Here is a 20,040-nt window from a genome sequence, read left to right as displayed (position 1 = left end):
GGCATCAAAGGGCTCCCCGAGGAGCAATCTCACATTGCACTTTGGCAGCTGCACATGGGGAGCTCTGGAAGCCACCGGGGGCTGTGGATCCCTCCTCATCTTCACCCTGTCCTCCGTGATGTTTCCCAGGCAGGGGAGGGGAAAGGGAGTGCAAGACCCAGCACTGGGGGGTCTTCATGCTGGTGGCTTCCCAGAGACAGTGTCATTCCCAGCTGGAGCCACAGCTGGAAATGCCTCGAGGTCCCTGCTGTGTTGGGAGGGGGTTTGAAATTAAAAATTTAGAGGGGGTGAAAGCGAGGGGCCCCTCCAACCTGGGGGAGTTGGGATCTGTCACCATGGGAGCTGGGGTCTGTCCCAGTGGGAGGTGTGGGTCCATCCCTCTGGGAGCTGGTGTCCACCCCTGCGTGTCCAGGGAGGGCTTGAGTGGCACATCAAAGGCTCTGGGAGGGCAAAGGGCACAGGAGCCGAGATCCCATCAGGGGAATGGGGCCAGGTGACCCCATTGTTCGGGGGGACATGTGGCAGTGTCAAAGCCCAGGTGCTGCCCCACTCCTCCCACCAAACCCTCTGGGGGGTCTCTGCCGATGCTCCAGCACATGCTCCTGCCTCAGCTTCCTCCCAGGAAGAACCAGACTCTCCTGCAGCTCCCAGACCTGAGGAACGAGTCCTGGAGGGGGAACAGGGCTGGGAGCAGGACAGGACTTGCTCCTTGTCAGTGCTGGCTCGGGGCTGCCCACACAGGGCAGAAATGAGGCAGAACCTGTTCTGCTCATCCGCTGGGACACTGCCAGCACCCAGCACCTGGCACTCAACACCCAGGAGCGGGGTTTGCTCCTCAGAGGCTGCTCCAGGAGGTGGCTGGAAGGAAAACCACCCCCGAGGGCTGGCCCAGCCCCTGGGTCACCATGTGCTGGTGGCCGGGGTGTTCCTGGGTGTCACTGGGGTGCTCTGGGCTGACACAGCCCCTGGTCCTGCCACCCGAGGCACCAGCTGTGACTGAGACCCAGCAAACTCACTACACCTCTGGGTCACCAGGGGTGGGGTGGGGACATGCTCTGCAGGATGGGACCCACGCCTTGGGCCATGGGGTTTGGCCCTGGCTGTGCTCAGGGCTGTTCCCAGCTGCTGGATGTGTCCCAGAGAGTGGCACCCATGACTGAGGTGCCATCCATCCATCCATCCACCCCTCCTCAGAGATCCAGGAACAGGGGCCACATCCTGTCATGTCCTTCTCTATCCCATAAACATTCCTTGCTCTGGATGTTGCAGGGGCAAAGGGTCCAGGATGCCCAGAAAGGGCTCGGTGCCCACGGTGGGTGACCCAGATCTGAGCCCCCAGCCCATGTTAGGGCTGTCCCCACACCACTGTCCCCCTGCAGAGACCTGGCCACGCTCACTGCATTCCCAGGACAGCCATCACAGGGGCCTCGTCCCTCTGGGACCCCTCCCCACCAGAGCTGAGCTGCAAGTGCCCGGCAAGGGGAGGAAGACGAGGGTGGCCCACAGACAGATACAGTGTCACTGCTGAAGTCTCATTTCCTGAGAAACCAGGCTAAAAATAATCCCCTTTTCTTGCGGTTCTGTGCTCAGTTTGTGCTGCCATCTCACCACAAAGCTGGGGGGAGCCTGAAACCCCCCCAGCTGGCCTCTCTCCCCCTGGGATCGAGGGAAGCTGAGGCACAGGTCCCTCTGTGCCAGGCAGGGATGTTCCTGCCCCGGGTTCTTCCCTGCCTGGCACTGCCGACCTGATCCTGCGTGGGGCTGAGCACCCAGGGTGGTCCTGAGTGGGCAGGATGGGATTGTTCCTGGCAGGATGGAAGCTGTGGGGCTGGGGGCACCCACAGGATGGGGAATGTGGGGCTGGGGGGAGCCATGGGGTGAGGGAGGGGCTGGGTTGGGGCTGTCCCATGGGAAAGGAGCCACGGGCTGGGAATGCCTTGAGGGGTGGGGGCCATGGAGCTGGGGACACCCTGTGGGATGGGGAACCAGCAAAGCTCCAGGGACCCCACGTTGCCCCACACTGGGCTTTTGGGGTGGGGGGCTTCAGGGTGCTGCAGGGAGGGCAGATGTCCTGCTCCCCCCATGCCCAGCACAGACCAGTCCCCCCCAGTGCAACCCAGGTGCCCTCCCAGGCACCCCATGCCCGCATCCTGCCCCCCCAAACCCCTGCGTGACACCAGGGCAGGGGGGGTCTCCCACCCCATCCCCTTTCCCACACCCTTGACTTCGAGTCTCCACCAGACTTGGGGTCCCCCCGCCGCGGGGCTTCATCCCCGCCGCGCCACCCCTTCCCAGGCGCCTGACGCCTCCCAGTTCAGCCCAGTTCAGCCCAGTTCAGTCCCGTCCGGCGGGTGCTGCTGGCTCCAGTCCCTGATTTCGTGCCGCCGGGCGAGGAGGCGCTCGCAGGGCTGCGGTTGAGTCACCTCGCACCCAGCCGGGGGTGGGACCGGGGGGCACCCGCGCACCCACGAGGGTCCCCGTGGGGTTACCGGGGTCGCGACGAGACACCGAGACCCCACCACCCGGGCAGGTAAGGGCGGCCGAGGGGCTGGACCCGCCGCGGGGGCTGCACAGACACCCCGGGGTGTGGGGGTGTGTGTGGGTCTGGCTCCTCCCGCCCCACCCCGTGGGCTGCAGCCCCCCCTCCCCTCCCTGCTCCGCTCCCCACTGAGGACAGTGGGCTGGGGGCTCGGGGTCACGCGTTTGTGGGGTGGCTTTTCCTTGTCCCCACGCTGTGGCAGAGGCCTGGGGCTGGCCGGGGGGCTCCCTGGTGCCGGGAGGAATGGTGGGGGGGTCGTGAGTGGCGACAACCCCCGGCTGGGATCTGCCGGTCCCTGGGGGGCTGTGGGGGGTCACCCAGGAGGGGCTGAGCCTTGGGTGCATTTTGGGGGTGAGGGGGCATTTCATGCCGTCTGTTGACCCCCCTCCATTGCCACGGGCTGCCTGCCAAGAAAAAAGGGGGGCGTGCACACCCCCCTGCAGATTGTGGTTTACTGGGGAGGTTTAACTGGTTTGACTGGTCTCCCGTGCAGGGTGGGGGGCCGGGTGCTCAGCACCCCTCTGCGCGCTGGCGGGCGCGGGACGGGGAGTGCTTGTTTACGGCTCGGTTTTTGGGGTCCCCACAGGGAGCTGGGGACCCACAGCAGCGCCTGGGCCAGACCTGGGTGCGTTTTGAGGTGGCAGCGCTGTTCCGGGGCGGGGGGACCCCCCCGTGTGCCGGCAGTAAACAGGATACGAGCGGCTGCGGTGGGGAGGCAGCGGCAGCATCGCCTCAGCCCCGGTGAGAACCGGTACGTGGCCCCTGAACGCCCCCCACTCAAGCCCTGATGAGAGCCGGGATGTGCCCCCCGAGACCCCCCAGCCCCGCTGCTGGGGGCAGGGTGCTGGTGGGTGGCACAGGTTCCCCCTGGAAAGAGAGGCCATGTGGTGTTGGGGGTCCCTGATGTTGGGTTGGGGGGGTCTGTGGTGGGGATGGCACCCAGTGCTCAGGTGCTGGACTGAGGTCTCCAACACTGGGAGGTGTCTGAGGCCCCCCGGGGCTGGGACAGGGTCACCCGTGGGGCGGGGACAGGGTGATCCACGGGACTGGGGTAAAGGCAGCCGTGGGGCTGGGACAGGACCTTCTGTGGGGCTGGGGACAGGCTGGGAGAGGGCCACCGGTGGGGCAGGGACAGAGTCACCGGTGGGGCTGGGGACAGGGCCGCTGGTGGGGGGGGTACCCCCGGCCGTGGGGGTGCTCAGGTCCCCGTGGGGTGGCCGGGAGTGGGCTGGGGGGGTTCTGGGCTGGTCCTACCCCACCGCTGCTGCAATTTCCTGCCCGTGGTGACACCAGGCAGCGCTTCCCCAGCGCCGGGGACAGGAAGGGTAGTGGTGAGGTAACGCCGGCTGTGGAGCAAGACCCCCCTCGGGAGGTGTGATGAGCTGAGTACGGTCTCAGCCCGGTTCAGTCTCAGCCCGGTGCGGTCTCAGCCCGTTGTAGGGGCAGCCAAGCCCCCTTTTGCCCCCTTTTGTCCGTGTGTCGTGGCACCCGGTGAATCCCATGGGAAAGCGGGCAGGGGCAGAGCCGGCCCTGAGCAAACACCCTGGGCAAACACAGGCCGCGGGCAGGATCCCGGCAGCGGGCGGGGCTGGCCCTGGCACGGAGCCGGCAGCGGCAGGAGCGGCACCGTGTCCCTCAGCCTGCCCTGGGCACTGCCCATCCTCTTCCCTCGGCCCCCTCGGCATCATCCCACCCCTTTGTCCTCGCTGGGGGTCTTTGGGGTGGGTGTGTGGGTGCGCGCTGAGCTTCCCCCCCTTCTCCTCGCAGCGGGATGATCGCGGGGGATCATCCCCAGCGGCGCCGAGGTCCCTCTCCAGATGTTGGCATCGCTGGTGCATGCCCGGCACGCTGAGCCCCCCCGGCACGCTGAGCCCCCCGATCCTCAGCGCCCACCTAAGCCAGGGCCCCGGGGTGTCCCCGGGGTGTCCCCCCACCCCGCCATGGCACTGGAGGTGGGGGTCGAGGCGCTGCTGGACCTGAGCTTCCTGACGGAGGAGGAGCGATGTGCCATCGCAGAGGTGCTGCGCCGCGACTGGCAGCTCCGCCGGCGCGAGGAGGGGCGCATCAGGTGGGCTGGGGGTCCCCTGCTCGGCGTCACCCTTGGGGACAGCGTGGACCACCCCCAGGAGTAGCCAGTGTGGGGTCTATCAGCTTTAGGGACAGCTGCTCCTCCCAGCTCCAGACCCATCAACCTTGAGGACAGCATGAATCCCCCAAAAGCAACCACCTTGGCATCTGTCACACTTGGGGAGAGCAGGAACCCCCCCAGAGCAGCCACTTTGGGATCCATCAAAGGTGGGGACAGCACAGCCCCCCCAAAAGCAGACACTCTAGGGTCTGCCACCCTTGGGGACAGAGCAGTCCCCTTTTCCCTGGTGATGGGGTCACCCATGGAACCCAGCCAGGGTTAAGCCCCACGGTGGGTCACACCAGCCCTGGGGGTCCCAAACCCCCTGGGAGACAGTGGCCAGTGGCTCCCTTGGTTGGGAGGGACCCTGGGGACGGTGGTGGGGGGGGGCTGATGGCAGTGCCAGGGCGGGGGTCCCAACGCCACCCTCCCGCCACCAGCAAGCTCCGCAAGTCGGTGTCGGACCCGGCGCGGCTGCGGGTGCTCACCGGGGACTGGTTCTGCGACGCCCGCGCCCAGCGCCACCGGCACCCCCTGGGCTCCGACCTCGTCCGGGCCTCCATCCGCCGCAGGAGGCGGCCCCGGGGTAGGTGAGGGACGGGGACGTGCGGGGACAGAGGTGCCAGGGCTCGGCCCGCTGAGCTCCCCGGTGTCCCCAGGAGCGGGGGACCTGGAGCGTGGGGCCAGCCTGGGCGAGCTGGAGGCCATCGGAGAACCACTGGCGGAGGAGAAGGAGGATGAGGATGGCACGGCGGACACGGATGAGAGGTGAGGGGGGGAAAGGCGGGGCTGTCACCCCACGGTGACACCGGGGCTGGTGACATCTCATTGGTACCCACCAGGGGTGGTACAGGGGGGGCTGGAGGTGGGGATTGAGGAGCAGAGCCTGTGGTGAAGGGGATGGTGCAGCCGCAGCTGGTGTCTGTCTGTCCACCATCCCAGTGTCCATCTGTCCACTATCCCAGTGTCTCCCACCATCCCAGTGTCCACCTGTCCACAATTCAGTATTTGTCTGTCCACCATCCCAGTGTTTCCCGTCTTCCTGGTGTCTCCCCACCATCCCAGTGTCTCCCACCATCCCAGTGTCCATCTGTCCACCATCCAGTATTTGTCTATCCACCATCCCAGTGTCTGTCTGTCCACCACCCAGACCAAACTAATGGTGGTCTCTTCCCACAGCAGCCCCAGGGAGGAGGAGCTGGTGGCCACCGAGCCCCAGGTGGGTCCCTGGGTGGGGGGTTGAGCAGTACCTGACCCTGGTGATGGGCTCGATGGGTGGGTGGAGGGTCACCCCTCTGCAGCCTGGAGCACCTGCAGTGGCACCCCAGGAGTGTGGTGCTGTTGGGACCAGCCTTGTGTGTGATCCCAAACCCTGTGGAGCGATGGGAGGTGTCCCATGGGATGCCCCCCACGCTGTCCCCAGGGACACAGAGGGGCTGGGCTGAGGGGAGCAGGCAGGGGAGAAGGAGGTCCCTATTTACACCCTTTCCCTTGGTGCCACCTCACAGCCCAGCCCCCCAGCCCTGGAGGAGGCCCCCGTGTCACAGCCCCCACAGAAGGGTGACATCCCAGCGAGGGAGCAGGACATCCCAGCCCAGACAGGTAACTGGGATGGGGGGTTGGTGCTGGGGAGATCTGGGGGGTTGGAGCCCCCCCAGCACTGCTTCCCAGCCTCCTACCTCCCCCCTGGCTCCCCAATGTGGCCCCTCATCTTGCTCCTCTTGCCAAAAAAAGGGGACCCCCACCCTTCTACCCACCCCTGCTGGGTCGGTGCCACCCCACACCCTTGCAGGTGACACGGGAGGTGGGAACCCTTTTGGCTCATCCAGCACGGAGGAGGATGAGGAGGAGCCCGACTCTGCACCCAGCAGTGCTGGGCAGGTGGGATGGGGGGGCTGGATGGGATGGGGGGGCTGGAGGGGGCTGGATGGCATTTGGGGGGGGATAGGGCTATATAGGGCTATATAGGGCTGTATGGGGTTGGAGGGGCTGTGTGGAGTTAGGAGGGGACTGGAGTGGGCTATAAAGGCCTGTATGGGTGTGGGGGACACATATAGGGCTGTATGGGGTTGGAGGGGGTTTTATGGGGTTTTGGGGGACTGGAGGGGGCTGTATGGGGTTGGGGGGCACATATAGGGCTGTATGGGGTCAGAGGGAGTTTTATGGGGTTTTGTGGGACTGGAGGGGGCTGCATGGGGTTGGGGGGCACATATAGGGGTGTATGGGATTGGAGGTGTTTTTGGGGGGTTTTGGAGGACTAGAGGGGGCTGTATGGGTTTGGGGGGCATGTATAGGGCTGTATGGGGTCAGAGGGGGGTTTATGGGGTTTTGGGGGACTGGAGGGGGCTATGTGGGGTTGCAGAGGAGCCTGTCTGGCCTGAGCAAAGCACAGACCGTGCCCACACACATTATGGGTCCGGGGGGTGTGCTGACCCCTCCTTGCATTTCCAGAGACCAGAGACCCTCCAGACAGATCAGACACTCCCAGACCAGGTGCCCCCACAGAACGGCCACACCCCCCTGAGCCTGCTGAGCACCAGCTCCTCCGTGTCCAGCCTCAGCTCCTCCACGGTACGGCACCGGGGGCTGGTTGGAGGTGTGTGTGTGGGGTGGGGGGGTCACCTCCCCAGCCCCCCCTGACCCCACTGACCCCATCCCCCTGCCCTGCAGCTGAGTGGGAGCCTGATGAGCCTGTACAGCGAGGGGGAGCTGGGCAGTGTGGCCGTGAGGGGCTGTGTCCAGTTCTCCCTCCACTACGACCCGGCCAGGAAGGAGCTGCAGGTCCACGTGGTGCAGTGCCGGGAACTGGCCGAGGCCAAGAGGCAACGCTCGGACCCGTGAGTGCCACAGCCCCCAGTGGCACTGCCCAGCTGGTGCCCACGCTGGCACCCACTGCACCCAGCCCATTTTTTGATTACCAGGTACATCAAGACATACCTGCTCCCGGACAAGTCCAACCGCAGCAAGCGCAAGACTGCGGTGAGGAAGAGGAGCTTGGATCCCATCTTCAATGAGACCCTCAAGGTTTCTATCCCTGCCCTGGGATGGTTTGTGTTGGGGGGGCCCCCTGGTTCAGCTTGGTTGGGTGGGGGTGGATGATCTCACCCTGTGTCCCCTCCCCACCAGTACAAGCTGGAGAAGAGGGACCTGCAGGGCCGGACCCTGAACCTCTCGGTGTGGCACCACGACAGCCTGGGCAGGAACCTCTTCCTGGGGGAGGTGGAGGTCGCACTGGGTGCCTGGGACTGGGCCAACACACGCCCTGAGTGGTTCAACCTCCAGCCACGGGTGAGCCCCCAGCCCCCCCGGCTCCACCTTTCACCCACAGCCCCCGGTAACCCCCCCATCCTCCACAGATGCCCATCCCCTCGGACGGCCTCGCCAGCCGGGGCAACCTCAGCTTGGCACTGAAGTTCATCCCCGCTGGCTCGGAAGGTGAGAGGTGCCTGTGGGCAGCTGGAGTGGGGGTCTGGCATGGTAGGGTGCCCCTGACCCCTCTGGCCCACAGGCAGGGGGAATCCACCCACGGGCGAGCTGCACATCTGGGTGAAGGACGCTCAGAGCCTCATCCCGCTGCAGAGCGGCACCGTGGACGCCTTTGTGCAGTGGTAGGAGCGGGGGTGGCACCTTGGGGGGCACCCAGGGGGGCTGGTGGCAGTGTCCCCTCACCCCCTGTGTCCCCCCAGCTACGTGCTGCCGGATGACAGCAAGGCCAGCCGGCAGAAGACGCGGGTGGTGAAGCGGAGCCTGAACCCCCTCTTTAACCACACCATGGTCTACGACGGCTTCCAGGCCAAGGACTTGGCCGAGGCCTGTGCCGAGTTCACCCTCTGGCACCAGGAAGCCTTTTCCAAGCGCCAGCTGGGCGGCATCCGGCTCAGCCTGGGCACCGGTGAGGCCGGGGGGGACCCCCAGCACCTCAGGGTGCCCCCCTGTGCCGTGGCTCGGGGGGTGACCGTGGGGGTCTCTCTGCAGGGAGCAGCTACGGGCTGCCCGTGGGCTGGATGGACTCGACGGCGGAGGAGCAGGGGGTGTGGAAGCGCCTCCTCCAGCAGCCCCGGCAGTGGGTGGAAGCGCTGCTGCCCCTACGGACCAACCTGGCCCCCCGGGCGTAGCCCCCCGGTCCCACAAGGACCACCTGGTGCCAGCGGGACTGTGGGACCTGGGGGGATGGAGACCTGGAGCATCACTGTGCAGGGCTGGGGGTCTGTGCCCTCCCCTTCCAGCAGCAATGAAGTGACATCAGAGGGCACATCTGGTGGCTGATCATTGCTCTGGGCACTGTACCCCGATTTCTCCCTCCACTCTGGGGCTGGAGCTGCTGCACCTCACTGCTCCCAGTGTGGAGCTGTCCCCTCCATCACTGTCCTGCCAACCCCTGGGGTGGCAGCCCTGGGGCTCCAGTGGCCTTGTCACAGCCCTGGGTGGGGTGGAGTGGTCACTCCCACACCAGGATGGCCCATTCCTTACTGGGAGACCCCACAGTGGTTCTTCTCCCCTGGTCACTGGGAGGACTGGAGTCGTTTGGGGCCACCCACCAACACCACCCTGTGGGCAGGACACAGCCACATCCCCAGAGATTTGGTTTGCAGCCAAAATCTGGGACAGCACCCATTACTGGGGGCCTGGCAGCGACAGGTGACAGTGACACAGACACCAGGAATTACAGGAAAATCCTTTATTAGTCTCTGTCCCACCCTGTGCTGTCTCAGGCTTTGCCCCAGTGTGGGTCTGGGGTCTCGGCCAGCAAAGGGCCCCCCCTGCCAGCCATGGCCACGTGTCCTCTGATCCCTGGGGTGCCCCAGGTCCCCTGGGTGCTTGGCAAGAACAGGGTGGGGGAGCCCCAGGTGGGATTCAGGGCTGGATGGGCCCCCCCTGCCCACCTGCATCCCCCAGGGAGCAGCCAGAGGGTGCAAACCCCCGGAGCATCCCCAGCCACCATGCTGGGGACAGGGACAGGGGTCAGGCCTGGGGGACATGTCCCACCCTGGTGTCCCCAGCTTTGCATAGTCGTGGTGTGGGGGGGCCCTGTGGCCGCGGGGGGGTGGCACCAGCAGCCTCTTCACCCCGGGGAGGACAAGGACAGCGTCCCCCATCCAGCCTGGGGCATGCAGTGGCCTCAGATCCTGGTGCATTGGACAGAGAAGAACCGTGGCAGGAAGGGTCCTGGAGGGCTTTACCCTGGGGGGGTCCAGCCCTTCGCAACCCCCCCAGGCAGTGGGGTGCAGGAGGGGTGTCCCAGCGCCCACCCTGCTGCACCCATGCCATGAGGAAGGGTTGGACTGCACTGGGAACTCCTGCAGGGCAGGGATGGGGGGCACCCCCTGCACCCCCACCCCGGCTACACGACCCCCCTCGGACACGACACAGACACCACCTCGCAGAGTTTAATGGGGGGCAGCCCGAGCTACAAGTGTCACCCCACAGCACACGACACGCACCCCCCTCCCCAAAACAACACACAGAAAGGGGGTGGGGGGACAGGGAACCCCCCCAAACACCCCCCCAGAGCAACACAGAGGCACAGCAAAAGCACACAGCGAGGGCCTGGCTCCGCTCCTCCGGTGGGCACGGGGGGCTGGGGGGTCGGGGTGGGCGGGAGGGGTGTCAGGGCAAGGGGCTGGGTGCTCCAGCCAAAACGCTGAAGGGAAAAGAGAGACCACCAGGAGAAGAGGGGTGGAGAGGAGAGAGAGAGACCACCCCAGTGAGCCCCTGAGCTTTGGAGAGGCAACGGGGCAGGGGCTGCCGAGGTGGCTGCTGGGTGCTAACTGGGGCCAAACTGGGAGCCCTGCAGCTCCTGTCCTGTCGAGGACGCTCGGGGTGAGGGGGGGCTGCACCCTGCTGTGGTGGGACTGGGGGTGTTGGAGGCACCTCGCCCCGGTGGCAGAAGGGGCTGTACATCAGCTGCACCCCCCAAGGGGCTCCGTGCCTGAAAAGGGGGCAATGGGGGGACACCCCCTTCCCTTCCACCACTAACGACTCACAGGAAAACAGCAAACCAGGTGGGAAACACCCGACATGCAAACCAGGGGAGAGGGTCCACGCCACCCTCCTCTCCCCGGGGAGGTGCGAGGGAAGGGTGAAGCTCTGGGGGTGCAGGGAGGGCACCCCCTCCCCATGGCCACCAGCACCCAGAACCTACTGGTTGTCCTCTCTGGCAGCGTGGAAGGAAAGAGAGATGGGGCACAGCCCCCCATGTTAGACACGACGAGCCCCACGGACGTGGGAAGAGTGTGGACCCCCACCTGGCTCGGCCTCAGAGGGATGGATTTGGGGTGCCCCCCACTCCCCACAGGGTTTAGAGCCAGGATCCAGCCAGACAATGACACACAGAGGAGGTGGCAGGACAGCCAGACACCGGTGAGGGGACAGGTGGGGAGGGACAATGAATCCTCCCCTCACTGAATGAGGACAAAGAGCCACGGGAGACAACACAGTGGCGAGACAGGACACGCACCGGGGTGACCCCATTTTTGGCTTCAAGGGTGGGCTTGGCCCGGGTCCCCCCCTCCACCCCAGATCCCAGGGAGAGTGTGGAAGCCTTACAGTGTTTGGTAGGTGCTGTCCTTCGACTTGATGAACTTGATGATGAAGAAGACAACGGCCTGGATGCTCAGCACCAGCACGATGCCGCCGATGAAACTGGCCGTGTCGAAGCCGGGCGGGTGGAACTCGGGGCTGCCCGTCAGTGGGGCACTAGTGGTGGTGGTCCCTGTTGTCAGGGCAAAACGAGGGGTTTTTAGGGGGTTATGGGTGCTCTGGGTGTCCCTGAGCACTGATGATCCTGCCAAGGGGAGGCAATTTGGGGTCCACGCAGCCCCCAGTTGCTGAACAGGGAGGGATGGTAGTTCCCAGCTTGGGGCTAGGATGTGCCCACCAACATGTGGATGCTGGGATGGGCTCAACCCCTTCCCATGCCATAGCAGCTGGAGCTGCAGGAAAGGAGCCAGCAGGAAAAAGATCCCAGTGGGATCAATAATTCAGAGGGCTCTGGGCTCTGGTTACCCGCCGTAATTAGCCCAGTGCTCTCCAGTTCCCGCTTCCTGGAAGAGGCTTATTCTCTGCTCCCAGCCCCAGCTCCAATCAGGCTGGAGGTGGAATTTCCAGCAAGGATGGCATCAGGGATGGTTCCTGGGGGACTGTGGGGTACCATGACCCCCTCAGCTCCATCCAAGCACTGTCCAGGGCAGAGACGGGGGACGGGGACAGAGCTCCGACCCAGGACAGCGGTGGCACCTACTGGGGCACAGTCCACTGATGCAACCCTGAGGCACATCCCTCCCAAAGGGGTGTGAAATATGGAGGGAATTGTCTTGTTGGGACTGGTCACTGATCCCTGGGGCATCCAGGACCCCCATCCCACCACCTCCCATCCCTCAGACCCACTCACTTGTGGAGTGTGTCACTGGCTCCTTGCTGTGGGACCGTGGAGGCTCTTCTGTGGGGGACTTCAGAGCTGGAGAGGGCAGGGACAGAGGGAAGGGGGAAGAAGGAGTGTGAGGGGACACTGCCACCCCCCCCCCACCCCAGATCCCTGTCCCAGGGGTGGGATTTCTTCCCCACGGCCCCAGCACCCAGAGCAGCACCTCTGTCCCGAAGGCTGCTGGGCCGGGGGGTCTGTGGGGGTCTGGGGTTACCTCGGCACAGGGTGCTGGTGTTGTAGAGTGCACAGGTCTCCCGTGTTGCTGCCCCTCTCTGCACACAGCTCCCTGTTTCTACAGGAAGAGGGAACAGGGTTTTCCCAAGGATCCCAATCCAGCACCCACTGCAGTCGATGGTGTTTGGGCCCTGGGCTGCCCTGAGCACCAGAGGGTTTGGGATGATGAGGACTCATTCCCAAGGCTGGACATTCATCCCTCCAAGGGGCTGCGAGCTGGGGCTCATATCTGCACCCCCTCAGGGAAGAGCCCCAAACAGGGGCTTTATGAACAGCTGGTTTTCTTCCTTCTCCATCGCTCGGTGCTGCTCCATGTGCACATGACAGAGGGTTCCCAGTGTTATCCCAGCATGGTGGGGAGTAGCACACACCAAAACCTACACCCCTGCCCACTGGACTGGCACAGATCCCTTCCCTCTGGATGGGTCAGCTGAGATGGACCTTGACCATGGAAAGCAGCTGGGACGGGGCACCTGAGGGTGCTGAGTGCTGGCACCATCCCAGCACTGCCCCAGCCCAGTGACAGGGGCTGGAGAAGGCTGGTGGGAGCCCCTCCCCGTCCCCCCCAGCTGAGCCCCTCACCTGGCTCCTCAGGGGTCCCGCAGCCCACCCAGACGCAGCCGGTGGTGTTGTGTGAGGGGGTGACAGCCGTACATGTCTCACAGGACCTCAGCTCGCCACACTCTCCTGCCAAATCCAGGGAAAAGGGATGAGGGCAGGGCCAACATCTGTCCCTCTGGCTCTGGGGTTGAGGCTGGACCCTCAGCTCCATGGAGGGGGAATTCTGATGATGCTGTGGGTGGGATGAAGGCACATCCCAGAGCACCAAACCCACCCACACACCCGTCCCAGTGGAGTGTTTGCAGCGTCACCAGCTCTCCAGAGAGGGGACACCCCACAGCTCCCAGCCTGGGACACACAGGGCTCACCCCATCACCCACAGTGCAGGGAAACATCCCCCGGCCCTTGGGCTGGGATTTGGGATCCTGGGATCTTTTGGCCGATGTTTAAATGCAACAAGGCAACAGCACAGCCTGGTCGGGGTTACCTGAGCAGCATCACACCCTTGTCCCCCCAGACCACCCCGCAGGACCCCCCGCTCCCATGGCCCCGGTGAGGGCGGTGAGTCACTCGGGTGTTTGTGGAGCTGCTCTTCCCCCACACACGCTCATCACTAATTTACAGCGCTGACTGTCGGCGAGGGAGGCTGCGACTGACGAGCCGCGGCCGGGCCCTGCCTGCACCTCGCCGCGTCCCACGCCCGCGTTTGCACCATCCCGGGAAAGACCCGGGAGCCATTTCCCACCCTGGATGTGTTTCCAGGCTCTCAGGGGGCAAACCCTCCTCCCAGGGCTCGCTGAGGGCTGGTAACCCCCTGGGTCTGCTCCCCGGGGGTCTTTCCAGGCAGGGACCTACCAAGCACAAAGCATCCCTGCCGGCAGCTCTTCCCACCACACCACCTCCCTTCGGGGTGACCAGCGCCAGCCCCCCAGCTTTTAGGGTCCCCTAAAAACCGTGCTTGGCTGATGGGAAAGTCCCTTCTCTTTTTTTTCCCAGCAAAAGCCAAGGGGGCAACTGGTGGCATAAGGCAGGAAGCGGGGATGCTGCGGCCCCATTGCCATGGCTACGGGAGGGGGGTGGGCACGCCGTTGGGCCCCCCCTCCAGCATTTAGAGACCTGCCGGGAGCCAATGGGAAAGTAGGACTTTGTTCGCAAGGGTTTCAGGCAGGTTTGTAATTTTAAGTTATTTTTATCGCGGCAGGCGCAGGAACAGACGTTTGAGCCCAGCGTTGTCAACTCCCGCTCCTGCCATCAGGTGTGGGGAGGGAGAGGGAATAAAGGGGGACAGCGGGGCCGGCTGAGGGCACCTCCATCCCCATGGGCTCTGGGAACACTCATGGGTCCCGCTGGAATAAGTCAGGGTGGAAACGTCTCCCGGGAGCAGGGCGGGGGATGGGAGAAGGGGGGCAGAAGGATGCCGGGGGTTTGCATAATTAATGCCCGGAGTTGCAGCACCTCGGGAAGGGGGATGACGGCTCCGCTCCCCGCTCCCCACCACGAGCCACGAGATCCCCACACTCTTTCGGGGGGAGTTGGATCCTGCACCCCGCTTATCCCGCAGCAGCCCAGTGCACCCCTCCGGGCCCTGAGGGGTCCCAGCCCCCCGGAGCACGGCTGGGAGAAGGGGTCCGTCTCCCTGCGAACCGAGCAGGCAAAGGAGTCTTGTGGGGGCGGGAGGAGCCTCTGGAAAGAAAAGACCCCCCCCGAAAAGTTCATCTGATCCAAAGCTGCAAACTCCCCCGCCCTCCAAGCCCCAAGCTCCCCCCCGCGCCCCCCGGCCGTACCTGCGCGGGTGGGAGCGGGTCCCTGCGCGCAGAGCAGTGCGCACAGGAGCGCGCAGCGCAGCGCCCCGGGACCCGGCGGGGCCATGGCCCGGCCCGGCTCGGCTCAGCGCGGCTCGGCCCGGTCCCAGCGGGCGGTGTGGCCGCGGCTCTCCCGGGAGAGCGGAGCGGAGCGCCGGGCAGATGCGCGCCCGCGGGAGGCGGCCCCGGCGGCGGGGGAGGGTGGGGGGGCGGCCCCGCCTCGTCGCGCCCCGCCCCGCCCCGGCAGGCCCGGCCCGGGAAGGGGGGTGTCTCTCCAGAGGTGCATCCCCCCCTCCCCACACACCCCCCCCTCGCTGCCGCGGCCGTGGGGAAGCCGCGGCTGACCCGGGACCGTGGGGTCCGGGCTGAACCCCTGGCAAGGGGTGTTCTGCTGCACGGGTTGTACACACCGTACACCTGCACACACCTGCACACCTGCACACACCTGCACACCTGAACACACTGTACACCTGAACACACTACACCTGCACACACCTGCACACCTGTACACCTGCACACCTGCACACACCTGCACACCTGAACACACTGTACAACCCGCACACCTGAAAACACTGCACACACACCTGCACACAACTGCACACAGTGTACACACTGCACACCTGGACACCCTGCACTCACTGTACACACTGCACACCTGGACACCCTGCACTCACTGTACACACTGTACACACTGTACTCACTGCACACCTGGACACACTGCACCCCCTGCACCCCCAGCACACCTGAGCCTGCACACGCAGCACACACCCCGCACGCCGTGTGTGCACCGCACGCTGCCTGTGCACGGTACACCCCGAACACCGCGCACCCCTCGCACAGCCGGCCCGCACACAGCCCGCTGCACACCCCATATGCTCCCCCCGCCCCTGCCCCGCGCTCGGGGCACCGCGACCCTCCCCGGGGCTGCGGCGGGTCCCCCCGGGGCCCGGGTCCTCTCGTTCAGCACCGCGAACAGCTCCCGCCGGGCCGGGCCGGGTCGAACCGGGCCGGGACCCTCCGGTCCCTGGCCGAGCTCCGAGGGTGCGGCCGCAGCCCCCTCTGGGAGCATCGGGGGCTCTCGACCCCCGCGGAGTGCCGGCAGTGCCAGGTACCCCGGGACACCCCCCCTCCACAGCAGGGACAGGGAAACTCCCCGGGCTTTGAGGAACCGGCGCGGGGGAAGAGTCCCGGGGGGCGCACGGCTTCGCCTTCCTCCCCCTTCTCCTCCTCCTTCTCCTTCTCCTCCTCCTCCTCCTCCCCGGGGGGAGGGCTCCCCGCCAGCCGCCCTTCCCGCAGCCCCTCCCGGCCGGGCCTTCCCGCTTCTCCCGGCCATGAATTATTCAGCCCCGCGTGGGAAAGCCGGGCCGCGGGGACCCTCCGGGGCTGCGCACCCCTGGATGTGCGGGGCCAGGGGAGGACTCATCCTCACCCCCTCCTCCTCCTTCTCCCCACCGGCCGCCCCCTCCAAAGCGGAGCCCCCAAACCTCTGCATTGCGGGGAGGGGGGGATGTGGGGGGGAGCCCGCACCCCTTTCTCTTTATCGCGGGGGTTTAAGGGAGGGGTCCCGTGGGTGGCGTGAGCCCGGGTTTGAGGTGGGCAGGGGGTTTCAAGCGGGGCGTGGGTCGGGGTGGTGGTGGGTGGGGGTGAGGGCCCTGTTTTTTTATGAATGAGCTGCGATTACTATGCGGCGCGCGCGCGCCCGCGCTGCCTGTGCGGGTGCTGATTGGCCCGTCGGCGGCATTGACGTCACGGCGGGGTGAGCGGGGTTTTGGGGGGGGCGGCGGTGAGTCACCCCCCGAACCCCCCCGAGCCCCCCCGGCCGGGCTCGGCCACTATAACTCGGCGGCGCCCATGGCAGCGGCCCCCCAGCCGGGCAGCCCAGCACAGCCCGGGCCCCGGCCCCGCAGCATCCCGGCAGGTGAGTGCCTGGCACCGCGGGGGGGGCACCGGGAGGGGGGGGGAGCCCGCAGGGCGAAGGGGAGGGCGGCGAGGAGCGGCAGTGCCCCCCCACACCCCATCCAGGGGCTGTGCTGCCTGCCCAGGGAGGGGTAGACCCCCCAAGGTAAGTGGGGATCCCTGGTTGGGGGGTGCATGGTGGGGCTGGGGAGGTGTCTCTGCCCGCTGGGGTGCTGGTCTGGGGGGGAAGGGTTACCCCCTTCACCTGCTGCTTGAGATACCCTCGGTTTGGCCCTGAAATATTTGCTGGGGAAGGGTTTCCAGTGCCAGTCCTGCTCCCCCAGGATTTATCCACCAAAATCATGCAGTGCCCAACCCCCAGGCAGGTAGGAGCAGGGGTGTCGTGTGTGTGTCCCCCTGCCCTTTATTCACCTGTTTATTTTAAAACCAAACCACCTCATCTTGAGAAATCCCCTTGGAGCAAACAGCGAGCCCCTCCTCAAACACACACAGCTCTGTCCTCCTTGCTGTAGACAACTTTTGGGGGGGAAGCAGGACTGTCCCCAGCTGAGTGGCACAGGGAGGGCTCGTGAGGGCAGCAGGTGCTGAGGGGGCTGCTTTTGCTTTCAGCTGCAGCAGGTCACCCTCCGCCACCATGATGGAGAAAGGGACCCCCAACTCCAGCGAAGGCCAGCAGGGCTGGTTTTCTGCCAGGAATGGCAGCGGCAGCTCCCTGGACCTGGAGTCTGTGGTGCGACCCCTGGCCTTGAACCCGTGGGACGTCGTGCTCTGCGTCTCCGGGACCATCATCTCCTGCGAGAACGCCATCGTGGTGGTGGTCATCTTCTACACGCCGGCCTTCCGCGCCCCCACGTTCCTCCTCATCGGCAGCTTGGCCACGGCCGACCTCCTGGCGGGTTTGGGGTTGATCCTGCACTTCGCCTTCGTCTACTTCGCGCCGTCGGAGGCGGTCAGTCTGCTCACGGTGGGGCTGCTGGTCACCTCCTTCACGGCCAGCGTCTGCAGCCTGCTGACCATCACCATCGACCGCTACCTGTCCCTCTACAACGCCCTGACCTACTACTCGGAGAGGACGGTCACCAGGACTTACATCATGCTGATCCTCACCTGGGGAGCCTCCATCTGCTACGGGCTCCTGCCCGTCATGGGCTGGAACTGCCTGAAGGAGCCGCCCGCCTGCAGCGTCGTCAGGCCGCTGACGAAGAACCACCTCATCATCCTCTCCGTGTCCTTCTTCGCGGTGTTCGCGGCGATGCTCCAGCTGTACGTGCAGATCTGCCGGATCGTGTGCCGGCACGCCCACCAGATCGCCGTGCAGAGACACTTCCTGGCCAGCTCCCACTACGTCACCACCAGGAAAGGCATCGCCACCCTGGCCGTCATCCTGGGCACCTTCGCGTCCTGCTGGCTGCCCTTCGCCGTCTACTGCCTGCTGGGGGACTACACCTACCCGGCCCTCTACACCTACGCCACCCTCCTCCCCGCCACCTACAACTCCATGATCAACCCGGTCATCTACGCCTTCAGGAACCAGGAGATCCAGAAAGTGCTGTGGGCCGTGTGCTGCGGCTGCTTCTCCTCCACGCTGCCCTTCCGCTCCCGCTCCCCCAGCGACGTCTGACGTGCCCCCCCCGACCACCTCCCTGCACCTTCCACTCACCGGCTGCAGTCGGGGGATCCGCTTTTATTCCCCCTTCTCATTCCCAGAGGCAACGGTTGCAGGAGCTCTTGGAACCAGGCAGCTCTTCCCAGCCTCGTCCTTTTCGGGCACAACCCCTTCTTGGCCTCTATTTTTCCACTTTTTTGAATGTACAGGAGAGAAAAGCGTATTTTTTATCCATAATATAATCTATATTTATGTGTGAGAGAGAGACAGAGAGAGAGGGGGGAGATCCTCATACTTTCTTTAAAACTATTTACGATGCTTTATTTTTTTAAGGGGGGGCAAAACCAGGAATGTTCACCCCCATCTTGCTTTTTTTACAACCTCATTATTTACCTCAGATAGTTAAAATATATTTTGTACGTTTGGGGAAGGGGGGAAGAGACTCATTGCCAGAGGAGGAGGGATTCAAACCCTCCCCCCCCCACCTTCTCCCAGCTGTCCATCCATCGCTTTATTTATTGTTTTTTTAATTATTATTTAATTTGATTTCTGTGCCTCCCTCCCGCCCAGCGCTGGGCCCTGCTGCCCTCTAGTGCTCGCTGCCTTCGGGAGGAGGGGGCTGCCGGAGGCTCCGCACCCCCAAACTCAGCAGTTTTGGGGTCCTCTGGGTGCTGCCACCCCCCCTCCTGGCACCCAGGGCTTCCCCCCCCCCGCCAAAGCCTTTCTTTGCACTGGGGCTGGATTTGCACATTTTGGAGGGGGGAGATAGATGTGAAGAGGCCTCTTGTGATGGGGCCCCTCTGGATGGGGATCTCTTGGGATGGGGGATCTCTCAGGATGGGGACCCCTCGGGATGGGGACCTCTCGGGGCCGAGGTGAGGGTGGAGGGGGCTGCTTCTTGTTTACAACCGTGGGAGGGGAATAAATTAATTTGTGATACGAGGTGCGGCTGTTTGATGCTGGGGAGGGGGTGGGCTGGTGTTTCCCGAGGAGAGAGAGCAGGCTGAGGTCCCCGAGTCCCATCAGGGCCGTCTCCCCGCTCCGTTTCCCTGCTCCCGGACAAGAGATGCCAAGCGACAGCGCTTCCCCCACCCATCACATCCTGTTAGCAGGAGCCGGCCCGGGGGGGCGGGCCCTGACCATCCTCATCCTCACAGCGCCCAGCGGGCAGAGGGGCTGCACCCACTCTCCCGGTGACATCTGATGTGTCCCCCTCCAGGCACGGCGAGGACTCATTCCCGGGGGGGTGTGTGTGTGTCCATCCGAGGCGCCCTCCATCCACTGGGATGCTGTCCCTGCCTCCATCACTGCGCTCCAGCCCCTCTCCCGGGGGTCTCTGCATGGGGGGCACCCCCACGCTGAGGCTCCCGTGCTCCAAGAGCCACTGCTCACACAGGGTGTGGGACACCCGTCCTTGCTGCCCGTGCTCCTGCTCGCCTCAGGGAAGGAAGGGTTAACGATGGCACAGCTAATTAGGGCAGCTCAGCCCCTCTGGTGTCAGGACTCTGCACCCCCAGAGCCCCCCGTGTCCCTGCCCACCCCGGTCAGGGAGCAGCAGGTTTCTCACAGGCATTTGTGCATCCGCAGACGCGCTGGGACGTGGCAGAGCCCGGGGCTGAGGAGCAGCCGGGGCCGGCTGGTGCTGTGGGAGGAGTGTTGGCCCCCCCCGAGGCTCCACTTCACCTTGGGCTCGGGGACCTGGTGGCAGCCCGGGGGGTTGGTGCTGTTTGTTGCAAAGGAAATAAAGATTTCCTTTGGCTCTGTGCTGGAAAGGGGCTGTGGCAGCAAGTGATGAGGGGAAATGGGGTTGGAGAGAGGCTGAAGGACCCA

At 65.1% G+C, this 20,040-nt stretch overlaps 3 protein-coding genes across 6 annotated transcripts; 2 read left to right on the top strand and 1 right to left on the bottom strand.

Moving 5' to 3' along the window:
• The first annotated feature begins 2,463 nt into the window (after nt 1-2,463).
• Nucleotides 2,464-8,911, top strand: SYTL1 (synaptotagmin like 1). The gene is made up of 16 exons (XM_027740276.2): nt 2,464-2,530; nt 3,126-3,290; nt 4,307-4,607; nt 5,108-5,253; nt 5,327-5,435; nt 5,847-5,886; nt 6,176-6,269; nt 6,460-6,548; nt 7,119-7,238; nt 7,338-7,504; nt 7,589-7,691; nt 7,794-7,955; nt 8,024-8,102; nt 8,176-8,275; nt 8,354-8,559; nt 8,643-8,911. The coding sequence occupies exons 3-16, from the start codon at nt 4,357-4,359 to the stop codon at nt 8,780-8,782; spliced, it is 1,806 nt and encodes a 601-aa protein (XP_027596077.2). The 5' UTR covers nt 2,464-2,530; nt 3,126-3,290; nt 4,307-4,356; the 3' UTR covers nt 8,783-8,911.
• A 419-nt stretch (nt 8,912-9,330) lies between these two features.
• On the bottom strand, nt 9,331-14,857 carry CD164L2 (CD164 molecule like 2). 3 transcript variants are annotated; one of them, XM_027740118.2, is made up of 6 exons: nt 14,670-14,856; nt 12,907-13,011; nt 12,305-12,382; nt 12,058-12,123; nt 11,214-11,379; nt 9,331-9,793 (listed from the first exon to the last, which is right to left on the bottom strand). In XM_027740118.2, the coding sequence occupies exons 1-6, from the start codon at nt 14,752-14,754 to the stop codon at nt 9,787-9,789; spliced, it is 507 nt and encodes a 168-aa protein (XP_027595919.2). In that variant the 5' UTR covers nt 14,755-14,856; the 3' UTR covers nt 9,331-9,786. The 3 variants fall into 3 exon arrangements, with proteins under 3 accessions (XP_027595919.2, XP_027595918.2, XP_039237210.1); XM_027740117.2 differs by lacking the exon at nt 9,331-9,793 and adding an exon at nt 10,041-10,821 and having other exon boundaries at nt 14,670-14,857; XM_039381276.1 differs by lacking the exon at nt 9,331-9,793 and having other exon boundaries at nt 11,210-11,379; nt 14,670-14,857.
• Nucleotides 14,858-16,447: 1,590 nt separating this feature from the next.
• On the top strand, nt 16,448-19,152 carry GPR3 (G protein-coupled receptor 3). Of its 2 annotated transcripts, none has more exons than XM_027740116.2 (2): nt 16,448-16,605; nt 17,214-19,152. In XM_027740116.2, the coding sequence occupies exon 2, from the start codon at nt 17,239-17,241 to the stop codon at nt 18,223-18,225; it is 987 nt and encodes a 328-aa protein (XP_027595917.1). In that variant the 5' UTR covers nt 16,448-16,605; nt 17,214-17,238; the 3' UTR covers nt 18,226-19,152. The 2 variants fall into 2 exon arrangements, with proteins under 2 accessions (XP_027595917.1, XP_039237209.1); XM_039381275.1 differs by lacking the exon at nt 16,448-16,605 and adding an exon at nt 16,620-16,749.
• Nucleotides 19,153-20,040: the final 888 nt, after the last annotated feature.

This window comes from Pipra filicauda, unplaced genomic scaffold (genome assembly GCF_003945595.2).
Source record: "Pipra filicauda isolate LSUMZ 115617 unplaced genomic scaffold, ASM394559v2 scaffold219_size1829416_pilon, whole genome shotgun sequence".
Classification (NCBI taxonomy): domain Eukaryota; kingdom Metazoa; phylum Chordata; class Aves; order Passeriformes; family Pipridae; genus Pipra; species Pipra filicauda.
The sequence above is the reverse complement of the archived record's forward strand: the minus strand, read 5'-3'. Positions and strand labels throughout refer to the sequence as shown.

What these genes read in the sequence shown, in the direction of transcription:
- SYTL1 (XM_027740276.2), top strand. Translation starts at nt 4,357, where the DNA reads ATGTTGGCATCGCTGGTGCATGCCCGGCACGCTGAGCCCCCCCGGCAC. An exon ending in ACGGCGGACACGGATGAGAG is followed by an intron (nt 5,436 to 5,846) that starts GTGAGGGGGGGA and finishes CTCTTCCCACAG; the next exon opens with CAGCCCCAGGGAGGAGGAGC. An exon ending in GGACATCCCAGCCCAGACAG is followed by an intron (nt 6,270 to 6,459) that starts GTAACTGGGATG and finishes ACACCCTTGCAG; the next exon opens with GTGACACGGGAGGTGGGAAC.
- GPR3 (XM_027740116.2), top strand. Translation starts at nt 17,239, where the DNA reads ATGATGGAGAAAGGGACCCCCAACTCCAGCGAAGGCCAGCAGGGCTGG.
- CD164L2 (XM_027740117.2), bottom strand. Translation starts at nt 14,754, where the DNA reads ATGGCCCCGCCGGGTCCCGGGGCGCTGCGCTGCGCGCTCCTGTGCGCA. An exon ending in ACCCGCTCCCACCCGCGCAG is followed by an intron (nt 13,012 to 14,669) that starts GTACGGCCGGGG and finishes TGGATTTGGCAG; the next exon opens with GAGAGTGTGGCGAGCTGAGG. An exon ending in CACCAGCACCCTGTGCCGAG is followed by an intron (nt 12,124 to 12,304) that starts GTAACCCCAGAC and finishes TGCCCTCTCCAG; the next exon opens with CTCTGAAGTCCCCCACAGAA.